Genomic DNA, 26,106 nt, shown 5'->3' on the forward strand with positions numbered 1-26,106 from the left:
CCCCCCCCCCTTGTTTCGGCCCTGATCCCGTAATAATGACTAGAGGTTTTTCACAAGCAGCTCTATCGCCCATGCCAGCTGGGGATTAGATTTAGGGATAATTCTGAGTTGCTGTAGTTTCGGGCAGTCGTGCAAACCTGATTTACTTCCTTATGCCAGTGTGGGCATCCACTAATGCAGGGATTGTGCATCTGCAAGCAGAAACCAGTGCCACCCATGGATTTTACGCCCGTGCAAGAGGTCCATCAGAAACAGGTCTACCCGTTCGCAGTACTCAGAATCGCACAGAGCTTTTGATGTATGTCTACAACACTCCCAGAGGTCAGGGTGGCTATGTGCGATCTCATTGTCTCCGTCTAGTTCATGGCCAGACCCAGCCAAGTTACATCCGACTCAGAATAAGACAGAAATATGCAAACGTGTAAAGCCGCTTCTCTGCATGCACTGTAAGCACAGTCCCGCCTGTGCGTCTGTGAACACTGATCCGTGTGACTCAGAATCAGAACCCTTAATCTGTATGTCAGTCTTCTATGTCTGCACCATTGAATATGCAATACACACGCAGTTATAAAGCTGAGGCAGGTGCAGGCATTTGGCTTATACTGTTTGGGTGGTGTCGACTTTGGCTGCAGTGATATGGAGAAGTGGGATAGTAAAGTGCTGGGGAACATTGCATTGTCCCTTACTGGTGTGCATGGGGTACGTCCTAAAGCAGATACCGCCGAACAGATCGCGCTATATCATACCGCTGACAGTTATAACACAGCCTACCCGGCCTGGAGCTGACAATCATTCCCTCTAAATAGCTGATGAGAACAGACTGACATATTGTTGGGCGTGTTGGTAAAAGCAGTCAGATGCTATTGCCTTCCTGTGGGACCCCATTCATGGCAGAAGCAATCTTATATGTGTGTGGTCACAGTGGACATTGGGGGTCATTCAGACTCGATCACAGTCTGACGCCCTTTGAGGAGTGCGCTCACACACTCCGGGAGCCCAGTGAGATGCAAAAGCATCTCAGGGCTGCGATCGCCTCTGCCTGATTGACAGGCAGAGGCGGGGCGGGAGGGGGCGTGCCAATGGCGCTAGAACGCCGTTGGTGGGGTGTGGTCCGAACAACGGAGGCATGTCCGAACCGTTGCGAGGGCGGGCCACGGCGGCTGAGTGACGGGTAAGTTCAGACATGCGGGGCGGACTAGCTTTGTGCTAAATTTAGCACATCTACGATCAGATCTGAATGACCCCCATTGTATCTATGACAGGGTAAGCAAACAGGATCAGCCGGTGTGTGATCAGCTCTACACACATGCGGATAGAAGTACTGTGATCATGTGTTACCTGTTGGACATTTAGGCCCTCGTTCCGAGTTGATCGCTCGCTAGCTACTTTTTGCAGCCATGCAAACGCTTTGTCACCGCCCACGGGGGAGTGTATTTTCGCTTTGCAAGTGTGCAAACGCTTGTGCAGCCGAGCGGTACGAAAAAGTTTTTTGCAGTTTCTGAGTAGGTCTGAACTTACTCAGCTGTTGCGATCACTTCAGTCTGTCCGGTCCCAGAATTAACGTCAGATACCCGCCCTGCAAACGCCTGGACACGCCTGAGTTTTTCCTACCACTCCCAGAAAACGGTCAGTTGACACCCATAAACGCCCTCTTCCTGTCAATCTCCTTGCGATCGGTTGTGCAAATGGAATCGTCGCTAGAAGCATTGCACAGCAACGATGCTGTTTGTACCCGTACGACGCGCATGCGCATTGCGGTGCATACGCATGCGCAGTAGTAACCTGATCGCTGCGCTGTGAAAAACGACAGTAAGTGATCAACTCAGAATGAGGGCCTTAGGGGCTTTCTCTCATTTGGAAGTACATTTTTCTCTATCGTCCTAGTGGATGCTGGGGTTCCTGAAAGGACCATGGGGAACAGCGGCTCCGCAGGAGACAGGGCACAAAAAGTAAAGCTTTAGGATCAGGTGGTGTGCACTGGCTCCTCCCCCCATGACCCTCCTCCAAGCCTCAGTTAGATTTTTGTGCCCGTCCGAGAAGGGTGCAATCTAGGTGGCTCTCCTAAAGAGCTGCTTAGAAAAGTTTAGCTTAGGTTTTTTATTTTACAGTGAGTCCTGCTGGCAACAGGATCACTGCAACGAGGGACTTAGGGGAGAAGAAGTGAACTCACCTGCGTGCAGGATGGATTGGCTTCTTGGCTACTGGACATCAGCTCCAGAGGGACGATCACAGGTACAGCCTGGATGGTCACCGGAGCCTTGCCGCCGGCCCCCTTGCAGATGCTGAAGTAAGAAGAGGTCCAGAATCGGCGGCAGAAGACTCCTCAGTCTTCTAAAGGTAGCGCACAGCACTGCAGCTGTGCGCCATTTTCCTCTCAGCACACTTCACACGGCAGTCACTGAGGGTGCAGGGCGCTGGGAGGGGGGCGCCCTGGGAGGCAAATGAATACCTATTTTGGCTAAAAATACCTCACATATAGCCTCCGGAGGCTATATGGAGATATTTAACCCCTGCCAGAATCCGTTAAGAGCGGGAGACGAGGCCGCCGAAAAAGGGGCGGGGCCTATCTCCTCAGCACACAGCGCCATTTTCCCTCACAGAAAGGCTGGAGGGAAGGCTCCCAGGCTCTCCCCTGCACTGCACTACAGAAACAGGGTTAAAACAGAGAGGGGGGGCACTAATTTGGCGTTAGAAATATATAAAAGATGCTATAAGGGAAAACACTTATATAAGGTTGTCCCTATATAATTATAGCGTTTTTGGTGTGTGCTGGCAAACTCTCCCTCTGTCTCTCCAAAGGGCTAGTGGGTCCTGTCCTCTATCAGAGCATTCCCTGTGTGTGTGCTGTGTGTCGGTACGTGTGTGTCGACATGTATGAGGACGATGTTGGTGAGGAGGCGGAGCAATTGCCTGTAATGGTGATGTCACTCTCTAGGGAGTCGACACCGGAATGGATGGCTTATTTAGGGAATTACGTGATAATGTCAACACGCTGCAAGGTCGGTTGACGACATGAGACGGCCGACAAACAATAGTACCGGTCCAGACGTCTCAGAAACACCGTCAGGGGTTTTAAAACGCCCGTTTACTTTAGTCGGTCGACACAGACACAGACACGGACACTGAATCCAGTGTCGACGGTGAATAAACAAACGTATTCCTTATTAGGGCCACACGTTAAGGGCAATGAAGGAGGTGTTACATATTTCTGATACTACAAGTACCACAAAAGAGGGTATTATGTGGGATGTGAAAAAACTACCGTAGTTTTTCCTGAATCAGATAAATTAAATGAAGTGTGTGATGATGCGTGGGTTCCCCCCGATAGAAAATATGGGCGGTATACCCTTTCCCGCCAGAAGTTAGGGCGCGTTGGGAAACACCCCTTAGGGTGGATAAGGCGCTCACACGCTTATCAGAACAAGTGGCGGTACCGTCTATAGATAGGGCCGTCCTCAAGGAGCCAGCTGACAGGAGGCTGGAAAAATATCATAAAAAGTATATACACACATACTGGTGTTATACTGCGACCAGCGATCGCCTCAGCCTGGATGTGCAGAGCGGGGGTGGCTTGGTCGGATTCCCTGACTAAAAATATTGATACCCTTGACAGGGACAGTATTTTATTGACTATAGAGCATTTAAAGGATGTATTTCTATATATGTGAGATGCACAGAGGGATATTTGCACTCTGGCATCAAGAGTAAGTGCGATGTCCATATCTGCCAGAAGATGTTTATGGACACGACAGTGGTCAGGTGATGCAGATTCCAAACGGCACAAAGGTGTATTACCGTATAAAGGAAGAGGAGTTATTTGGGGTCGGTCCATCGGACCTGGTGGCCAGGGCAACTGCTGGAAAATCCACCGTTTTTACCCTAAGTCACATCTCTGCAGAAAAAGACACCGTCTTTTCAGCTTCAGTCCTTTCGTCCCTATAAGAGTCATATCTGCCCAGGGATAGAGGAAAGGGAAGAAGACTGCAGCAGGCAGCCCATTCCCAGGAACAGAAGCGTTCCACCGCTTCTGACAAGCTCTCAGCATGACGCTGAGACCGTACAGGACCCCTGGATCCTACAAGTAGTATTCCAGGGGTACAGTTTGGAATGTCGAGACGTTTCCCCTGCGCAGGCTCCTGAAGTCTGCTTTACCAAGGTCTCCCTCCGACAAGGAGGCAGTATGGGAAAAAATTCACGAGCTGTATTCCCAGCAGGTGATAATTAAATTACCCCTCCTACAACAAGAAAAGGGGTATTATTCCACACTATATTGTGGTACTGAAGCCAGAAGGCTAGGTGAGACCTATTCTAAATCTAAAAAAATTTTGAACACTTACAAAGGTTCAAATCAAGATGGAGTCACTCAGAGCAGTGATAACGAACCGGGAAGAAGGGGACTATCTGGTGTCCCGAGACATCAGGGATGCTTACCTCCATGTCCCAAATTTGCCCTTATCACTAAGGGTACCTCAGGTTCGTGGTACAGAACTGTCACTATCAGTTCTGACGCTGCCGTTTGGATTGTCTACGGCACCCCGGGTCTTTACCAAGGTAATGGCCGAAATTATGGTTCTTCTTCGAAGAAAAGGCGTCTTAATTATCCCTTACTTGGACGATCTCCTGATAAGGGCAAAGTCCAGGAAACAGTTGGAGGTCGGAGTAGCACTATCTCGGATACTGTTACAACAGCAGGGGTGGATTCTAAATATTCCAAAATCGCAGCTGATCCCGACAACAAGTCTCCTGTGCTTAGGGATGATTCTGGACACAGTCCAGAAAAAGGTGTTTCTCCCGGAAGAGAAAGCCAGGGAGTTATCCGAGCTAGTCAGGAACCTCCTAAAATCAGTGCATCATTGCACAAGGGCCATGGTAAAAAAATGGTGACTTCCTTCGAAGCAATTCCAGTCGGCAGATTTCATGCAAGAACTTTTCAGTGGGATCTGCTGGACAAATGGTCCGGATCGCATCCTCAGATGCATCAGCGGATAACCCTATATCCAAGGACAAGGGTGTCTCTCCTGTGGTGGTTACAGAGTGCTCATCTTCTAGAGGGCCGCAGATTCGGCATTCAGTTTTGGATGTTGGTGACCACGGAGGCCAGCCCGAGAGGCTGGGGAGCAGTCACACAAGGAAAAAATTTCCAGGGAGTGTGATCAAGTCTGGAGATTTTTCTCCACATAAATATAGCTAAGGGTAAATTTATAATGCTCTAAGCTTAGCAAGACCTCTGCTTCAAGGTCAGCCGGTATTGATCCAGTGGGATAAAACATCACGGCAGTCGCCCACGTAAATAGACAGGGCGGCACAAGAAGCAGGAGGGCAGTGGAAAAAACTGCAAGGACTTTTCGCTGGGCGGAAAATCATGTGATAGCACTGTCAGCAGTGTTTCATTCCGGGAATGGAAACTGGGAAGCAGACTTCCTCAGTAGGCACGACCTCCACCCGGCAGAGTGGGAACTTCATGGGAAAGTTTCCACATAATTGTAAACCGTTGGGAATTACCAAAGGTGGACATGATGGCGTCCCGTCTGAACAAAAAACGGGACAGGTATTGCGCCAGGTTAAGAGACCCTCAGGCAATAGCTGTGGACGTTCTGGTAACACCGTGGGTGTACCAGTCGGTGTATGTGTTCCATCCTCTGCTTTTCATACCTAAGGTACTGAGAATTATAAGACGTAGAGGAGTAAGAACTATACTCATGGCTCCGGATTGGCCAAGAAGGACTTGGTACCCGGAACTTCAAGAGATGCTTACAGAGGACTTATGGTCTCTGCCGCTAAGAAGGGACTTGTTTCAGCAAGTACCATGTCTGTTCCAAGACTTACCGCAGCTGCGTTTGACGGCATGGCGGTGGAACGCCGGATCCTAAGGGAAAAGGCATTCAGGAAGAGGTCATTCCTACCCTGGTCAAAGCCAGAAAGGAGGTGACCGCACAACATTATCACCACATGTGGCGAAAATATGTTGCGTGGTGTGAGGCCAGGAAGGCCCCACGAAGAAATTTCAACTCGGTCGATTCCTGCATTTCTTGCAAACAGGAGTGTCTATGGGCCTCAAATTGGGGTCCATTAAGGTTCAAATTTCGGCCCTGTCGATTTTTCTTCCAGAAAGAATTGGCTTCAGTTCCTGAAGTCCAGAAGTTTGTCAAGGGAGTATTGCATATACAACCCCCTTTTGTGCCTCCAGTGGCACTGTGGGATCTCAACGTAGTTCTGGGATTCCTCAAAACACATTGGTTTAAAACCAGTCAAATCTGTGGATTTGAAGCATCTCACATGAAAAGTGACCATGCTCTTGGCCCTGGCCTGGACCAGGCGAGTGTCAAATTGGTGGTTTTCTCTCAAAAAAGCCATATCTGTTTGTCCATTCGGACAGGGCAGAGCTGCGGACTCGTCCCCAGTTCTCTCCCTAAGGTGGTGTCAGTGTTTCACCTGAACCAGCTTATTGTGGTGCCTTGCACCTACTAGGGACTTGGAGGACTCCAAGTTGCTAGATGTTGTCAGGGCCCTGAAAATATGTTTCCAGGACGGCTGGAGTCAGGAAAACTGACTTGCTGTTATCCTGTATGCACCCAAAAAACTGGGTGCTCTTGCTTCTAAGCAGACTATTGCTAGTTGGATGTGTAATACAATTCAGCTTGCACATTCTGTGGCAGGCCTGCCACAGCCAAAATATGTAAATGCCCATTCCACAAGGAAGGTGGGCTCATCTTGGGCGGCTGCCCGAGGGGTCTCGGCTTTACAACTTTGCCGAGCGGCTATTTAGTCAGGGGCAAACACGTTTGTAAAATCCTACAAATTTGATACCCTGGCTAAGGAGGACCTGGAGTTCTCTCATTCGGTGCTGCAGAGTCATCCGCACTCTCCCGCCCGTTTGGGAGCTTTGGTATTATCCCCATGGTCCTTTCAGGAACCCCAGCATCCACTAGGACGATAGAGAAAATAAGAATTTACTTACCGATAATTCTATTTCTCGGAGTCCGTAGTGGATGCTGGGCGCCCATCCCAAGTGCGGATTATCTGCATTACTTGTACATAGTTACAAAAATCGGGTTATTATTGTTGTGAGCCATCTTTTCAGAGGCTCCGCTGTTATCATGCTGTTAACTGGGTTCAGATCACAGGTTGTACAGTGTGATTGGTGTGGCTGGTATGAGTCTTACCCGGGATTCATAAATCCTTCCTTATTGTGTACGCTCGTCCGGGCACAGTACCTAACTGAGGCTTGGAGGAGGGTCATGGGGGGAGGAGCCAGTGCACACCACCTGATCCTAAAGCTTTACTTTTTGTGCCCTGTCTCCTGCGGAGCCGCTGTTCCCCATGGTCCTTTCAGGAACCCCAGCATCCACTACGGACTCCGAGAAATAGAATTATCGGTAAGTAAATTCTTATTTTTTTAAAAAGCAAGTAACTGCACCCGGGCAAAACCATGCTGCACCGCAGGAAAGTTCGATTTGGATGCGGCGTGTCCAAACTGCAATCTAAATTGCAGTGTCAAAATAAAACTGTCTAACATTTGTGGGCTACATGCAAAAGCAGCAGTATTTACCCTGCACAGAAACAATAAATCATGGTTTGTTTCAGATACAAAGTTACTCCTTTCTTTTGCTTTGCTCCTAACTTAAAATCTTCCCCTTAGACACTATGGGGTGTATTCAGTTAGTGCTGATTTTTCCACCAGTTGAAAAAACTGCACTTTTTGCTAGTTTTTAGGTCGAAATTACATTCAACCTATTTAATGCCTGGTCGAAAAATCCAGCACTGGCGAAAACCACGTGTATCAGCGATTTTGCCGCCGATACATGTGTTTTGGTGAACTTGCGGGCATATTTGCCCGTTTTTGGCGCAAAAAAAAAAGTGTAACCGCATGGGCAAAAATGGATAAAAAAATGGTCGAAAATGCCCGCAATTGAATGCCATGTGTCGAAATAGTGCCATTTTTTTCGACCAGTCTAAAAAACGCCCCTTAATTGAGTACCCCCCTATTGGGGTCTATGGGCCTAATTCAGATCTGATCACAGCAGCAAATTTGTTAGCTAACAGGCAAAACCATGTGCACTGCAGGTGGGGCAGATGTAACGTGCAGAGAGAGCTAAGGGCCCTACACACTCAAAGATTTCACTGAACGATATGAACTCGTTAATATCGTTCAGTGTGTAGGCACTAATGATGACTGATTTGCAGCCGCGCACTCGTTCATCATTGGTGCCGGGTCGCTTATGCATGCAGGCCAATATGGACAATCTCATCCATGTTAGCACGCACTGCTATGGAGCCGGGTGATGGGAAGAAACTTCACCCCCCCCCCGTCACCTCCTCCCAGCCGCCGGGTCGCCCGTCAAGCAGCTCAGCGGCGGGTCGCCGAGTGTGTAGGGCCCATTTGATTTGGTTGGGGTGTGTTCAAACTGAAATCTAAATTGCAGTGTAAAAATAAAGCAGCCAGTATTTACCCTGCACAGAAACAATATAACCCACCCAAATCTAACCCTCTCTGCACATATTATATCTGCCCCTCCTGCTGTGCACATGGTTTTGCCCATTAGCTAACAAATTTGCTGCTGCGATCAGGTCTGAATTAGGCCCCATGTACTAAGCCTTAGAGAGAGAGAGAAAGTACCAAAGTACTGCAGAGTACAGATCCTTCCCTATTGCATTAGCAGCTCTGTGCCGTGTGTAATGACTTCCATGAAAGCTTCAATGCTTTAATGTACACTTTCGGGCATTGGGTCTCTTTCCAGACACATCGCGGGCCGGAACAGAGGACAGAGAGAACGATCTGATTCCTCCTCTAGAATACTGTATCAGAACCAAGTAAGTACAGCTATTATTTACCAAAGGGAAATTCTCCTTGCGACTCTCTCTAATTCTAATCGGCCCCAAAAATTGCAGTACGTAAGCGCAAAAGACAGCGGGCGTGGCCGTACCTTAAATGCACTCTCCCGTCTCAGCACGCCAGCCGAGAAGAGCGCCGGGAAGTGGAGCTACACAGCCAGGCCTCACTCAGTCTGGCCCTTCTAGCCATTAGTCCCCACCTATTATGCTACACAGTAATGCCCTCCAATTGATTTTATGCCAACCAGAACTGTCAGTGTATTTTATTATCTCCACCCACAGGGTGGAGATAATTAGGACACAAAGTGGAAGCTGCGCTGCTACATCTTGTGAGTCGCTGAGTTGTCACTTTAAGCCTAGGATAGAAACTGCCCTTTCTGCGTCACCTTGACTGCTAAGTTCCTAACACCACACAGATTTTTGGGCCACAGAGCTGACAATCTAGAAACCGAACAGTTGTTTTGCTTCAAGACAAATGTCGGCAGTAGCGCCATCATCGGTGATGTCCTACATATTGGGACTTTTGGTGGTTGTGGTGCCCAGGTGTCTGTTCTACATGACCGTTCTTTGATCATTACCCCTAGTTGTATGCCAATAGCAGCTCCAGTCCGTATTAATACATTAATGATGTCTACAGTACTGTATGAAATGGCTCATATATCATCTAGCAGCTTACATCTGCTGTGTGTGACTGCTGGGGTGTACGGTTATATATTAGTTACAGCAAGAGCCTGGTGTGGAGAGCGGCCAGTTGGGTGTGGTGGGCGGCTGCAGACAATTCCCTGTAATGGAGAATTCTCCTTTCCCCATGTTAACCATCCATTGCATATTTGGCCTCCATGTGACGCATACAGGGAAATAAGCTCAACATATAATAAAGAGTATCCAGATGTTCAGCAAAAGCCGGAGCCAACACAGTACTGTGCCTGTGGTTTTATGGGGAACATAATATGAAACTCAGCTGATACACCCACCTTCGTTCTCCGCCATTCGTGTCAGTCATCTCAAGATGCAGGTAACCTTAGTCTTCTCATATGTCTTGGTAGTCTGAGAGGGCACGCTGGAATTTGTAGTTCAACAGCGGCCAAGCTGAAGGAGGAGTAAACCTAATATTCTCTGTGATTAACCAACATTTCTGCAGAGAACCGGCTGCTGTGTTCCTAAAATCGTCAGTGACATTTTATAATAGGTATAAGGATTGTTGTGCACAATGAGATTGCATATAGTATACACAGTGCCTTCTACTGGCTGTATATACTGTAGGATAGCAGAGGCATTGATAGGAAAAGACAAAATTGAAGAGTTTAATATATTCTGTAATTATAGTATTTATCAGAAGGTACAGTAAAGTAGACCTGGTGCGCAGTTTGTTGCAGAACTTCCCTCTCATATGTAAAGTGCATTGCTATTTCCAACCTTCTGCTAGTCCTTGCTCTCATTCCCTCCTTATTGCCATAAGCATGGATATTAAATGTTCTTTAGTATCCAAAACATGATTGGACTCATTGGCAAAGAACAATACAGTGAAGAGTAAAATCATTTTAGGTGATGATGGGAACCTAGACTTTCCCCATAGTGCATCTGTTTGGGAGTAAGATGGAGGCATTTGCAGAGCAGCGGAAATGTTTCCTGGGCTGAAGGAAGGTAATCTTTACTAAGTACTGAGGGTGCGTCATGCGGTGCGTCTAGTTGTCAGGAGTAGAGCACAAATGTGGCAGTAGAGTATTCAAATGAGATGTATCTATATTTCTGTGCAGATGGTTCCCCTCTGGGGTTCTGGTTGTTAGATCAACAGTGAGAAGGTTGTCAATGACTCTTGTAGGTCGATTCCCATTGGTCGACAGTCAATAGGCCAACATGGAAAAAGGTCGACAGGGATATCGTGAACAGGTACAAATATTGGAATTTGTTTTTTTAGGGTTAGGAACTTAACCCGACAGTTAGGGTTAGGCACCAGGTAGGACAGTTAGGGTTAGGCACTTACCTTGATGGTTAGGGTTAGGCACCAAGGGGAAGGTTAAGGTGAATTTTTGTACCTGTCGACCAATATTCCTGCTGACCTTTTGTCTGTCGACTTTTTTTTACGTGTCGACCTTTTGACCTTATTGACCTATTGACTGTCAACCAATGGGCCTAGTCATTGTCGATCTTTTCACTGTCGATGTAATGAACCACACACCCCTCTGCGGGCGAGGGTCTCTTCCTCTACTTTGCACCTTCCACTTTCACTTGTTTGACACAAAGACACTCTTTCTCAATATAAAATATAGCTTCAAGCACAGAACATAACAGTTTTGAATATGTAATAAATCTACACATAACCGGCATCCTGTAGCTTATCAGAAGCAGGAAAAAACAATGTGTTCCCTAATGCACACTGAGTGAGAAATAATACTACATAAGGGCCCTCATTCCGAGTTGATCGGTCGCAAGGCGAATTTAGCAGAGTTACACACGCTAAGCCGCCGCCTACTGGGAGTGAATCTTAGCTTCTTAAAATTGCGACCGATGTATTCGCAATATTGCGATTACTAACTACTTAGCAGTTTCTGAGTAGCTCCAGACTTACTCTGCCTGTGCGATCAGTTCAGTGCTTGTCGTTCCTGGTTGACGTCACAAACACACCCAGCGTTCGCCCAGGCACTCCCACCGTTTCTCCGGCCACTCCTGCGTTTTTTCCGGAAACGGTAGCGTTTTCAGCCACACGCCCCTGAAACGCCGTGTTTCCGCCCAGTAACACCCATTTCCTGTCAATCACATTACGATCGCCGGAGCGAAGAAAAAGCCGTGAGTAAAAATACTTTCTTCATAGTAAAGTTACTTGGCACAGTCGCAGTGCGAACTTTGCGCATGCGTACTAAGCGGATTTTCACTGCGATGCGATGAAAAAGAACGAGCGAACAACTCGGAATGAGGGCCAATAATCAGATAATACGGAGATCTTAGTTGCGTATATCTGCAGATATAGGGTTAAGCCCCCAGGCCGTTCGGCAAGGTGTCTCCGTCACTGGGGGTCCCTAATACTAGGTATGGGTCCGGGGTGCAGGACCCCATCACGTCGGCACAGGTCGGCTACCCCAGGTCAGCACACAGGTGAAGGTTAATAAGGGTTAATAAGAAGCACATAAGTGCTATATAAGTGAAGTGTGATTAAAATAATACAAAAATATATACAAAGTGATAGGGAAAATAATGTGTTAATAAAGTGTTAGGGTGTGCCGACCTGAAGCCGCCCAGCCATACCGACACAGGGGCCACCGTACCCCACACCCACTCCATAAATAATTACATATATGTCTGGGTCTGAATGCCCAGTGTAAGGCCACAAGATAATGGCGCCTACAGAATCTGAGAGCCAGCTTACCTGGAGACACCCCTAACTTCTCCAATGGCACTCTGGAGTCAGCAATCCTTCCTAATGCTGACCCATCCATGCCTCTCTAAATACAATGCACATATAGTGGCAAGCTGCTCAATCAGATTGTGATGTCACTCAGGTGCTAAAAGGGAGGGGTAATTCTGTGTAAGAAAAAACAATGTGTTCCCTAATGCACACTGAGTGAGAAATAATACTACATAATAATCAGATAATATGGAGATCTTAGTTGCGTATATCTGCAGATATAGGGTTAAGCCCCCAGGCCGTTTGGCAAGGCGTCTCCGTCACTGGGGGTCCCTAATACTAGGTACACTTAATACTTATCAGAAGCATTAAGTGTGCCAAGGGCAGCAGCTCAGACACTGGTCTCCTCTTCCAACGTTTTCTGTTCTCTAACTGGCACCTTTCATCCAGTGCCCTCTGCCCTCTTCAGCACTTGCTTTTACCACCAACCAAGATTCAAGTATTGTTATTACAGCTATGACAGAACCTTATTTATCTGCATTATAATTATTTCCATGTGTAGTACTTGCCGTATTGCAGCTGCAGCAGGTGTATGATGACATCATACATTTACCTGAACTTGTGCCCCCTCTGGTCAGGGTAGAAACAATCGTGCAAGGGCTATTTCTGAGAGTGCCGAAATGGGTCATTGTGTCATTTTGTGATATTATCTGCCTATATCTCTCAATACTATGCATCCTGTGATGGGTGGATTAGGGGTTTCATTGCTGAATTCTGTCTGGGCACTCTCATACACCTCATACTGCAATAACAAGGTTTTGTGTTCTGGGTGAGATATTTAAATGTACGGAGGGCATGTACTTCTGGGGGCGCTCCCGTGATAGAAATACAGGTGCTCTGTAGGTGCCAGTAATGACTGGGGAAGCTCTTACATCTTACTTTCTCTTACATCCTAGAGGATGCTGGGGTCCATTTAGTACCATGGAGTATAGACGGGTCCTTTGGGAGCGACTGGCACTTTAAGAGATTAATAGTGTGGTCTGGCTCCTCCCTCTATGCCCCTCCTACCAGATTCCGTTTAGAAAATGTGGCCGGAGGAGCCGGTCACAGCTAGGGGAGCTCCCTGGAGTTTTTCTAGTTTTATTGTTTTTCTAACAGTTGCTAGGTACAGGCAGGCTGCTGGCAACAGCTTTCCTGTTTCGTGGGACTTAGGGGGGGAGTAGGAACCAACTCTTGAAGTTAATGGTTCTCTATCTCCGCTGACAGGACATTGAGCTCCTAAGGGTGCTGAGCACAAGCCCACGAGGCGAATGCTCAATCCCGCAGCATGGCCGCCACCCCCTTACAGAGCCAGAAGAAAGAGAAGTGGTGAGTTCAGCGCTGGCAGCCCGGTTAGCGGATCGCCAGCGGGAATGGCGGCACAAGGGTGGGAGCGCAGCTCTGTCAGGCTGCGCTCCATGAAGGCTCAGCAACAGATTACTGTAGACGCGGCTGAGGGGCGTCCTGGGCCAGCGCGATCACCCTGACACTGGTAATGTAGCTAACAGGGGCTAATCCCACTGTTAGTGCTAAAGATCTCAGGCCAGTATAAACATAATGTGCAGGAAGCCGTGTGCCATTTCAGGGGGCGGGGCTTCTCCTCAGAGCGGATACAGCACTCACCAGCGCCATTTTCTCCCTGCAGAATGCTGAGACAGGGAGCGCTAACCCTCCACATAACTCCAGTTACTGCGGTACCAGGGTGTTATAGACAGGGGGGGGGGGGATAGTGTAGTTAGTACTATTTAACCTATTAAGGTTATTTAGTCTGCGCCGGCTGTTATCATAATAACTGCTCACTGGAGCGCTGTGTGGCTGGCTCCTTATACTCTGTGACTCTCTGAAGGTACTCTGGGGGAAACGGTGTCTGACATTTTCCTGTATGTGTGTGTTTATGCGTATATATCCACATTACCATGTCTAAGGACTCTGTATCCTGTGCTGCAGAGTGTGTATCTTCTCCTGGAGAGTCTATCCCATATACTCAGGACTGCAATGTGCTTTCCCAACCTGTCGAATCCGAATCCCCATGGGTGGATTCTTTAAGGGGAATGATATCACAGATTTCATCAAGGATGTCACATAATGAGAAAGAGACGCCGTTTTTGAGAAAGTCTGTAGAGGGTTTGCAGCATTCAGCTCCTACTCCCTCAAATACCCCACCTACATACCCTAAGAAACGTACACTTGCCTAAATAATGCAAGTTGACACTGATACCGACTCTGACACAGGGGACGGTGATGGGGATATGCAGGGGCGGGATGCATTCCTAGCTAAGGGGGTGCAGTTGATGATTGAAGCCATTAGGGATGTTTTGCATATTACTGAGAAGGTACCTGAGCCGGAAGAGGAATCTTATTTTACGGAAAATAAGAAATCTTCCCTCACCTTCCTGCTTCTAAAGAGCTGAGCTCTTTATTTGAAAAATCCTGGGAAAACCCAGAGAAAAAAATTCCAGATCCCTAAAAGAATTCTTATTGCTTTTCCTTTCCCTGAAGAGGATTGAAAGAAATGGGAAAACCCGCCTATAGTAGATGCTTCTGTATCTAGGTTGTCTAAAAAGGTGGTTTTACCTGTCCCTGGTTCAACCGCCCTAAAGGTGCCGGCTGACCGCAAGATTAAGACTACGCTCAAATCTCTATACACTGCTACAGGCGTGGCTTTAAGGCCCACTTTTGCTTGTGCGTGGATTTCTAAAGCCATAGTAAAGTGGTCAGGCACATTACTAGAGGACTTAGATACTATGGATAGGTGTGACATTGATTTGTTTTTGTGTCACATACAGGATTCTGCTGGGTTCATGGTGGAGGCCATGAAAGACCTTGGAATGCTGAATGCAAGGGCTACTTCCATGTCGGTATCAGCACACAGGGGACTCTGGCTACGCCAATGGACTGCAGATGCAGAATCTAAGAAAAGTGTGGAGAACCTACCCTTCACAGGTCAGGCTCTGTTTGGGGATGCATTGGATGCGTGGATTTCCACGGCAACTGCGGGTAAGTCAGCCTTTCTACCCTCAGCAGCTCCACCGACTAGGAAATCTTATCCTACGTCCACACTGCAGTCCTTTTGGACCGCAAAATATAAAAAATCCAAATCCCCTCCACCTTCTTTAGGGGTGGTCGGGGAAAATCAAAAAAACCTGCACCAACAGGTTCTCAGGAACAGAAACCAGGTTCTGGTATCCTACAGGAAGCCATTCAAAAATTGGTAAAAAATAAGAATTTACTCACCGGTAATTCTATTTCTCGTAGTCCGTAGTGGATGCTGGGTACTCCGTAAGGGGTATAGACGGGCTCCGCAGGAGACATGGGCACTCTAAAGACTTTAGAATGGGTGTGCACTCGCCCCTCCTCCAGACCTCAGTTATGAGAACTGTGCCCAGAGGAGACGGACAGTACGAGGAAAGGATTTTTGTTAACCCAAGGGCAAGATACATACCAGCCCACACCATCCACACCGTACAACTTGGAACATACGAACCAGTTAACAGTATGAAACAAAACAGCATCAGCCAGAGACTGATCAAAACTGTAACATAACCCTTATGTAAGCAATACTATATACAAGTCTTGCAGAACTTCGTCCGCACTGGGACGGGCACCCAGCATCCTCTACAGACTAGGAGAAAAAGATTTACCTGTAGGTTTAAAATCTTATTTTCTCTTACGTCCTAGAGGATGCTGGGGACTCCGTAAGGACCATAGGGATTATAACAAAGCTCCAGACCGGGCGGGAGAGTGCGGATGACTCTGCAGCACCGATTGAGCAAACATGAGGTCCTCCTCAGCCAAGGTATCAAACTTGTAGAATTTAGCAAAAGTGTTTGACCCCGACCAAGTCGACGCTCGGCAAAGCTGCAATGCCGAGACGCCTCGGGCAGCCGCCCAAGAAGAGCCCACCTTCCTAGTGGAATGGGCCTTTACCGAATTTGGTAACGGCAATCCAGCCGTAGAATGAGCCTGCTGAATCGTATTACAGATCCAGCGAGCAATAGTCTGTTTAGAAGCAGGAGCGCCAACCTTGTTGGCTGCATACAGGACAAACAGTGCCTCTGTTTTCATAACCCGAGCCGTCCTGGCTACATAAATTTTTAAGGCCCTGACTACATCAAGGGACTTGGAATCCTCCAAGTCACCCGTAGCCACAGGCACCACAATAGGTTGGTTCATTTGAAAAGATGAAACCACCTTTGGCAAAAATTGAGGTCTAGTCCTCAATTCTGATCTATCCACATGGAATATCAGATAGGGGCTCTTGTGAGATAAAGCCGCCAATTCGGACACCCGCCTTGCAGATGCCAAGGCCAACAACATGAGCACCTTCCAAGTGAGAAATTTTAATTCAACTGTTTGAAGAGGCTCAAACCAGTGAGATTTTAGGAACTGTAACACCACGTTAAGGTTCCATGGTGCCACTGGGGGCACAAAAGGAGGCTGGATATGCAGCACTCCCTTTACAAAAGTCTGGACTTCTGGGAGAGAAGCCAATTCCTTCTGAAAGAAAATTGATAGGGCCGAAATCTGTACCTTAATGGAGCCTAACTTTAGGCCCATATCCACTCCTGTTTGTAGAAAGTGGAGAAAACAGCCCAGATGGAAATCCTCAGTAGGAGCATTCCTGGCTTCACACCAAGATACATACTTCCTCCAGATGCGGTGATAATGTTTCGCCGTCACCTCCTTCCTAGCCTTAATCAGAGTAGGGATGACTTTTTCCGGAATACCCTTCCCCGCTAGGATTTGGTGTTCAACCGCCATGCCGTCAAACGTAACCGCGGTAAGTCTTGGAACACGCAGGGCCCCTGCTGCAACAGGTCTTCCCTGAGAGGAAGAGGCCACGGATCTTCTGTGAGCATTTCCTGAAGATCTGAATACCAGGCCCTTCGAGGCCAATCTGGAACAATGAGTATTGTCTGCACTCTTTGTCGTCTTATGATTCTCAGTATTTTTGAGATAAGTGGAAGAGGAGGGAACACATAGATCGACTGAAACACCCACGGTGTCACCAGGGCGTCCACCGCTACTGCCTGAGGGTCCCTTGACCTGGCACAATACCTCCGAAGCTTCTTGTTGAGGCGTGACGCCATCATGTCTATTTGTGGGAGCCCCCACTGACTTGTTATCTCTGCAAAAACTTCCTGATGAAGTCCCCACTCTCCTGGATGGAGATCGTGCCTGCTGAGGAAGTCTGCTTTCCAGTTGTCCACTCCCGGAATGAAGACCGCTGACAGAGCGCTTACGTGATTTTCCGCCCAGCGAAGAATCCTGGTGGCTTCCGCCATTGCCACTCTGCTCCTTGTCCCGCCTTGGCGGTTTAAATGAGCCACAACTGTGACGTTGTCCGATTGAATCAGAACCGGTAGGTCGCGAAGAATATTCTCCGCTTGTCGTAGGCCGTTGTATATGGCCCTCAATTCCAGTATGTTGATGTGTAGACAAGCCTCCTGGCTTGACCATAGTCCCTGAAAATTTCTTCCTTGTGTGACTGCTCCCCATCCTCGGAGGCTCGCGTCCGTGTCTTGAATGCCGAACCTGCGACCCTCGAGAAGATGAGCACTCTGCAGCCACCACAGGAAAGACACCCTGGCCCTGGGGGACAGGCTTATTTTCCAATGTATTTGTAGATAGGACCCCGACCACTTGTCCAGAAGGTCCCACTGAAACGTCCTTGCATGGAATCTGCCGAAGGGGATGGCCTCGTAGGTCGCCACCATTTTTCCCAGTACTCGAGTGCATTGATGGACTGACACTCTTTTCGGTTTTAACAGGTCTCTGACCATGTTCTGGAGTTCCTGGCTTTCTCCATTGGGAGAAAAACCCTCTTTACTTCCGTGTCCAGAATCATGCCTAAGAAAGACAGCCAAGTCGTTGGAATCAACTGTGACTCTAGTAGATTTAGAATCCAGCCATGCTGCTGCAGCACTCTCAGGGAAAGCGACACGCTTTTCTGCAATTGATCTCTCGATCTCGCTTTTATCAGGAGATCGTCCAAGTACGGGATAATTGTGACTCCTTGTCTGCGCAGGAGCACCTTCATTTCCGCCATTACCTTGGTAAAAATCCTTGGGGCCGTGGAAAGCCCAAACGGCAACGTCTGAAACTGGTAATGACAGTCCTGTACAGCGAATCTCAGGTACGCCTGATGAGGGGGATATATGGGGACATGAAGGTATGCATCCTTTATGTTTAGTGACACCATAAAATCCCCCCCTTCCAGGCTGGAGATAACTGCCCGGAGCGATTCCATCTTGAATTTGAACTTTTTCAAGTATAGGTTTAGGGATTTTAAATTTAGAATGGGTCTAACCGAGCCATCCGGTTTCGGGACCACTAATAGGGTTGAATAGTACCCCTTCCCTGTTGAACTAGGGGAACCTCGACAACCACTTGTTGTTGACACAGTTTTTGAATTGCAGCTAAAACTATCTCCCTTTTGTGGGGAAGAAGCTGGTAAAGCCGATTTGAAAAACCGGCGAGGAGGCACGTCTTCGAATTCCAGCTTGTAGCCTTGGGATAAAACTTCCATTGCCCAAGGATCCACGTCTGACTGAACCCAGACGTGGCTGAAGAGTCGAAGACGTGCCCCCACCGGCGCGGACTCCCTCAGTGGAGCCCCAGCGTCATGCGGTGGATTTAGTAGAAGCCGGGGAGGACTTCTGCTCCTGGGAACTAGCCGTAGCAGGCATTCTTTTGCCTCTACCCTTACCTCTGGCGAGGAAGGAAGAGCCCCAACCTCTTCTAGACTTATGCGACCGAAAGGACTGCATCTGATATTGTGGTGTTTTCTTTTGCTGTGGGGGAACAAAAGTAGATTTACCCGCGGTAGCTGTGGAAACCAGGTCCGCGAGACCTTCCCCAAATAAAACCTCACCCTTGTAAGGCAAAACTTCCATATGCCTCTTTGAGTCGGCATCCCCGTCCATTGGCGGGTCCACAGGGCTCGCCTAGCAGAAATCGCCATGGCGTTGGCTCTCGAACCTAGCAGCCCAACGTCTCTCTGAGCGTCTCTCATATATAAGACTGCGTCTTTAATGTGACCTAAGGTCAATAAAGTGGTATCCCTATCTAGGGTATCAATGTCAGCTGACAAGGTATCTGCCCAAGCTGCCACAGTGCTACAAACCCAAGCCGACGCTATTGCTGGTCTGAGCAAAGCACCTGTATGTGTATAAATTGATTTTAAGGTAGTCTCCTGTCTGCGATCAGCAGGATCCTTGAGGGCTGCCGTGTCTGGAGACGGTAGCGCCACCTTTTTGGACAAGCGCGTTAAAGCCTTGTCCACCTTGGGAGAGAATTCCCACCGTAAACTGTCCTGTGCCGGGAAAGGATATGCCATAAGAATTCTCTTGGGAATCTGCAGTTTCTTGTCTGGAGTTTCCCAAGCTTTTTCAAATAACTCATTCAGCTCGTGAGATGGGGGAAAGGTTACCTCAGGTTTCTTTTCCTTAAACATGCATAACCTCGTGTCAGGGACAGAGGGGTCATCTGTGATATGCAAAACATCTTTTACTGCAATAATCATAAAAAGAATACTTTTGGCCACCCTTGGGTGTAACCTCGCATCATCGTAGTCGACACTGGAGTTAGAATCCGTGTCGGTATCGGTGTCTGCTAATTGGAACAGTGGGCGTTTCTGAGACCCTGAAGGGCCCTGTGACACAGTCAAAGCCATGGATTGACTCCCTGTTTTATCCCTGGACTCTGCTTTGTCCAATCTCTTATGTAATAAAGACACATTTGCATTTAAAACATTCCACATATCCAACCAATCAGGTGTCGGCATTGCCGACGGAGACACCACAATCATCTGCTCCACCTCCTCCTTAGATGAGCCTTCCGCTTCAGACATGCCGACACACACGTACCGACACCTCCACACACTCAGGGATATATCTATATGGAGACAGTCCCCCAATAAGGCCCTTTGGAGAGACAGAGAGAGAGTATGCCAGCACACCCCCAGCGCCACTGGACACTGGAATAAAATCCCAGTTAGTACAGCGCTTTTATATAAATATATCTAATTACACTCACTGCACCAATTAAATGTGCCAAACCCCCCCCCCCCTCCTTTTTTGCCCTCTGTAACCGTGTTCAGCAGGGGAGAGTCCAGGGAGCCAGCTTCTCTGCCATGTGCTGTGGAGAAAATGGCACTGGTTAGTGCTGGAGGATCAAGCTCCGCCCCCTCAGCGGCGGGCTTCGGTCCCGCTCAAATTATTTATACTGGCAGGGGTTTTATTAATATACCGCCTCCACAGTATCTAATCAATATGCCAGTGTCCCTTGTGGTTAATATTGCTGCCCAGGGTGCCCCCCCTGCGCCCTGCACACTTACAGTGCCCGCTGTCTGTGTATGTGTGGGAGCAATGGCGCTGCGCGTTACCTCAGTGAAGATCTGAAGTCTTTTGCCGCCTTTGACGTCTTCTTTCTTCTTAATACTCACCCGGCTTCTATCTTCCGGCTCTGTGAGGAGGACGGCGGCGCGGCTCCCGGACGAACAGCGAGGGTGAGACCTGCGTTCCAACCCTAAAGGTAAAGCTAAAGGTGTCCAGTAGCCTAAGAAGTAGAGCCTATCATTTAAGTAGGTCTGCTTCTCTCCCCTCAGTCCCACGATGCAGGGAGCTTGTTGCCAGCAGTGCTCCCTGAAAACAAAAAACCTAACAAAAGTCATTTTCAGAGAAACTCAGGAGAGCTTCCCTGCAGTGCACCCAGTCTCCTCTGGGCACAAGATCTACCTGAGGTCTGGAGGAGGGGCATAGAGGGAGGAGCTAGTGCACACCCATTCTAAAGTCTTTAGAGTGCCCATGTCTCCTGCGGAGCCCGTCTACACCCCATGGTCCTTACGGAGTCCCTAGCATCCTCTAGGACGTAAGAGAAAAATTGGTAAAAACAGATGTTATTGTCCCAGTTCCACCTCATCTGCACCACAAAGGTTACTACTCAAACCTGTTTGTGGTGCCGAAACTGGATGGTTTGGTAAGGCCGATTCTAAACCTAAAGGCAATGAACCCCTACTTAAGGGAATTCAAATTCAATATGGAGTCTCTGAGAGCGGTGATCTCAGGTCTGGAGGAAGGGGAATTCCTAGTATCCCTGGATATCACCTTCAAATTCCGATCTGGCCGCCTCACCAGGCTTATCTCAGATTTGCGCTGCTGGATTGTCACTATCAGTTCCAGGCACTGCCGTTTGGCCTCTCCACAACACCGAGAGTGTTCACAAAGGTCATGGCAGAGATTATGCTACTCCTCCGCAGACAAGGAGTGATCATAATTCCATATCTGGACGATCTCCTGATAAAAGCATCTTCCAGGGAGGGAATGTTGCAGAGTATTACTCTCTCAACTCAACTACTCCAGAATCATGGGTGGATACTGAACCTTCCAAAGTCACATTTGGAACCGACAAGGAGACTGCCCTTCCTTGGGATGATACTCGACACGGAAGTGCAGAGGGTGTTTCTACCGGTAGAGAAAGCGTTGATGATCCAGTCAATGGTACGGGATGTCCTCAAGCCAGCCCGGGTATCGGTTCACCAGTGCATTCGCCTTCCTGGGAAGATGGTAGCCTCCTATGAGGCTCTTCCATACGGAAGATTCCATGCGAGGTCCTTCCAACTGAATCTCATAGACAAATGGTCAGGATCACATCTTCACATGCACCAGCGGATACGCCTGTCGCCGAAAAACAGAATTTCGCTCCTCTGGTGGCTGCAAACTTCTCACCTACTCGAGGGCCGCAGGTCCGGGATTCAGATTTGGATCCTTCTAACCACGGATGCAAGTCTCAGAGGTTGGGGAGTGGTCACCCAAGGGGAAATCTTCCAAGGAAATTGGTTACTTCTGGAATCCATCCTTCCGATAAACATTCTGGAACTAAGGGCCATATACAACGGCCTTCTACAAGCGGCACATGTTCTGCAAGATCAGGCCATTCAGGTTCAGTCGGACAAAGTAACAGTAGTGTCCTACATAAACCGACAGGGCGTCACGAAGAGCACAGCGGCAGTGTCAGAGGTAACAAGAATCCTCCTCTGGGCGGAAAAGCACGCAGTGGCGCTATCAACAATCTTCATTCCGGTAGTGGACAACTGGGAAGTGGACTTCCTCAGCAGACACGATCTCCATCCAGGAAAATGGGGCCTCCACCCGGAGGTATTCGCAGAGGTGACAAGCCGTTGGGGCGTACCTCAGGTAGACATGATGGCCTCTCGCCTCAACAAGAAGCTTCGCAGGCACTGCCCTAGGTCGAGTGACCAACAGGCAGTGGTGGTGGACGCACTGGTAACTCCATGGGTGTTCCAGTCAGTGTATGTATTCCCTCTACTTCCACTCATCCCAAGGATTCTCAAACTAACAAAAAGAACAAGAGTTCAGGCGATCCTCATTGCTCCGGACTGGTCTAGGAGGGTTTGGTACGCAGATCTTCTGGAATTACTTCTGGAGGATCCGAGGCCTCTTCCTCTTCACGAGGACCTTCTTCAACAGGGGATGTTCGTTTATCAAGACTTAGCACGGCTACGTTTGACGGCATAGAGGTTGAATGCCAGATCTTAGCTCGGAGGGGCATTCCGAAAAAGGTCATTCCTACCTTACCTCAGGCTAGGAAAGGAGTTACGTCTAAACATTACCATCAAATTTGGAAAAAGTATGTGTCTTGGTGTGAATCCAAGTAGTTTCCAACGGTGGAGTTTCAACTGGGACGGTTTCTCCACTTTCTACAGGCAGGTGTGGATTTGGGCTCCATAAATGTCCAGATTTCGGCCTTGTCCATTTTCTTCCAGAAACAATTGACTGCCCTCCCTGAGGTTCAGACATTCTTGAAAGAGGTTCTGCACATCCAACCACTCTTTGTGCCTCCTACGACACCTCGGGATCTTAATGTGGTGCTGCAGTTCCTGCAATCGGATTGGTTCGAACCTTTGCAGGAGGTGGACGTCAAGTTTCTTACTTGGAAGGCGGTCACACTGTTGGCATTGGCATCTGCTAGATGTGTGTCAGAATTAGGGACATTGTCATGCAAGTGCCCCTATTTGATTTTCCATGAAGATAGGGCTAAGCTCAGAACGCGTCAGCAGTTTCTTCCAAAGGTTGTGTCGGCTTTTCATATAAACCAACCTATTGTGGTGCCAGTGGCTTTCTGACTCCTCAATTACCTCAAAGTCCTTGGATGTGGTGAGGGCTTTGAAGATTTATGTAAAGAGAACCTCTCGTCACTGGAAGTCGGACGCTTTGTTCGTCCTTTATGATCCCAACAAGGTTGGGTGTCCTGCTTCTAAGCAGACGATTTCTCGTTGGATCAGGTTTACTATCCAGCATGCTTATTCTACGGCAGGCTTGCCGTGTCCAAAATCTGTTAAGGCCCACTCTACTCGTAAAGTGGGTTCTTCCTGAGCGGCGGCCCGGGGTGTCTCGGCTTTACAGCTTTGCCGAGCAGCTACTTGGTCTGGGACGAACATGTTTGCTAAGTTCTACAAGTTCAATACCTTGACCTCTGAGGACCTAAAGTTTGGTCAATATGTTCTGCAGAAACCTCAGCACTCTCCCTCCCGTACTGGGAGCTTTGGTACATCCCCATGGTACTAAATGGACCCCAGCATCCTGTAGGACGTAAGAGAAAATAGGATTTTAATTACCTACCGGTAAATCCTTTTCTCGTAGTCCGTAGAGGATAGTGGGCGCCCGCCCAGTGCTTCGTATTCCTGCATTGTTACTTGGTTCAGTATTGTTGTTTCAGCTGTTGCTGAATTGTCCCAAGTTGGTTAGCTTGGCTTTCCTTTTTGTTATGTGTGAGCTGGTGTGAATCTCACCACTGTGTATTTCCTTCTCTCTAAGTATGTCCGTCTCCTCGGGCACAGTTTCTAGACTGAGTCTGGTAGGAGGGGCATAGAGGGAGGAGCCAGCTCACACTATTAAACTCTTAAAGTGCCCATGGCTCCCAAAGGACCTGTCTATACCCCATGGTACTAAATGGACACCAGCATCCTCTACAGACTACGAGAAAAAGATTTACCGGTAGGTAATTAAAATCCTATTTTTCCCATGCTTGCAATTCCAATCATAACCACTAGGTGTAGTTGAGAGACAAAGGAGTGTATGCCTTGTTAGGGTGTGAAGAAGGACAAAATGATTAAACAAACATATGAATTCAGGTGCTTTGGAGCCAGACATTGTGCACTAATTAGCATAGCGCCATTCAGTCCCGCTGTTCTCCATTGTATTTAAAAAAAAAAATCAACAGTAATAACATACCTCCCAGGATTACACTGGTCTCAAAGACAAAAATACAGACCCCCGCTGGCCAAGCGCTTCTGAAGACCACACTTCCCTTCACCCTCAGCCAAAATGACCAATTGTATGTTGGGAGGGATGTACCTCTGCGCATGGTGATTGACTGCCACACACACCAGTCATGGTGAGTAGAACATACATCCCAACGGAGGTCCTGACAGGTGAGACAGCAAGACAGTCCTCTCAAACCTAGACTATCCCACTAAACCAGGACAGTCAGAAGATATGCGATTATAGCCTTTTTATGTAACTAATTATCTGGTTTAAAATGTTGTTGTCTTGTTTTCTAGGTGGAAAGGGGCACTAGTAGACTGGAATGGCACAGAACCCATCCTTTAGCCATCACAAATCGGAGCCTCTGAGGAACACTTTCCCAGTACAGACATTGCGAAAAATAAACATTCACCTGACGATTGTTCAGGAGTCTTTGATGTGCTTTATTATTGACTATCACGTAAAAGATACATTTATAAGAGTAGCCTTAAAGCTGTTATACGGAATCATCTTTAACATTGTGCGCTGCGTTGGGTTCTAGGTACTCGGAGCACTGGAGTGGATGATAGCATCTGAGATCACCGCATAACAGAAGACTGAAATCGTTACCAACGTTGGGTTGGAGAGAAGACTTGAAAATATGTAACAAGTGTTTATTTAATTTGATTATTATCTTCAAGGTAATAAGCATGTGGGGCGTTACGTTTACAGATTGCTCTGTGGGATAGATTGTGAACGTTTCCCAAGCCAAATGAAATGAATGTTTAGCATATTCAATAGATAATAATAATTGACCATTACATTGGAACATTTTAGGCCATGTTCTCAATCTGTCCACGTTACAAACTGTTTGTCCTAATTGGGAGGCCACAGCCTTATGTGACCACAGAAAAACATACGATCCCTGAAAAAAACATATGGGGTGAAATATTCTGCAAGCTGCATGAAAGTGCGGAACCAGGTTGGTTTAGGTGTAAATGATTGCCGGGCAGACTCGCACAAAGTCCCGCACAGCCGGCAACTCGCAGACTATTACATTTCACCCTCGATGTATCACATGATCAATCATAAATCTTACTTGTCTTGTAACTGTTAGTTTGAAAATGCCTTTTAAACTTTTTTTTTTATTAAAATGTACATATAATGTGTATTATCTCCCAGTTTAAATGATTTGCTTTGTTTTTTTCCTAAGAAAATCTATGCGCACGAGGATGGGGTACTACAAACTAAATACATTGAAATAGGCAATATGTAAGCCTGGCATTGGATTAAGTAGTGAGATTACTAGATGCCACGTGCATTGCGATCGTGATTTTGGAGCATTGGGATGACAATTGGGAGAGGCTGTGTGCGGATCACATATCTCAGAGCTAGAGGCTAGTAACAGAGAAAAGTAATTTATGGATATAATTGTTACATACTTAACTCCAATATTACTTACACAATAGGTTGCACTAACAGGGGGTAAATCTTGCACTTGGTCCTGGAAAGGCCAATCAAGGCCATTGACGTGCAAGGGCACTAGAGTAAGGCGGTGCCTGCATAAGTTGTGCACGCCCCAGTTGATAAAAACAAGCAACAACAAAAAATGACATCAAAAGGCAT

General features: G+C 47.8%; 1 protein-coding gene across 2 annotated transcripts in view; it reads left to right on the plus strand.

Moving 5' to 3' along the window:
- The window catches only part of MINDY4 (MINDY lysine 48 deubiquitinase 4), a 379,811-nt gene extending 354,886 nt beyond the window's left edge, over positions 1–24,925 (plus strand). Inside the window, exons 17-19 of one of the 2 annotated variants that reach the window (XR_010177939.1) lie at positions 8,739–8,811; positions 9,687–9,847; positions 24,798–24,925. Coding sequence is in view for 1 of the 2 variants with exons in the window: in XM_063924327.1 (XP_063780397.1) it covers positions 8,739–8,811; positions 24,798–24,846 (122 nt within the window). In the remaining variant the exon portion in view is untranslated. The remainder of the gene's footprint in view (positions 1–8,738; positions 8,812–9,686; positions 9,848–24,797) is intronic. The other variant, XM_063924327.1, reaches the window with a different exon arrangement.
- Positions 24,926–26,106: the final 1,181 nt, after the last annotated feature.

The sequence above is a fragment of the Pseudophryne corroboree genome, chromosome 5 (assembly GCF_028390025.1).
Source record: "Pseudophryne corroboree isolate aPseCor3 chromosome 5, aPseCor3.hap2, whole genome shotgun sequence".
NCBI lineage: Eukaryota > Metazoa > Chordata > Amphibia > Anura > Myobatrachidae > Pseudophryne > Pseudophryne corroboree.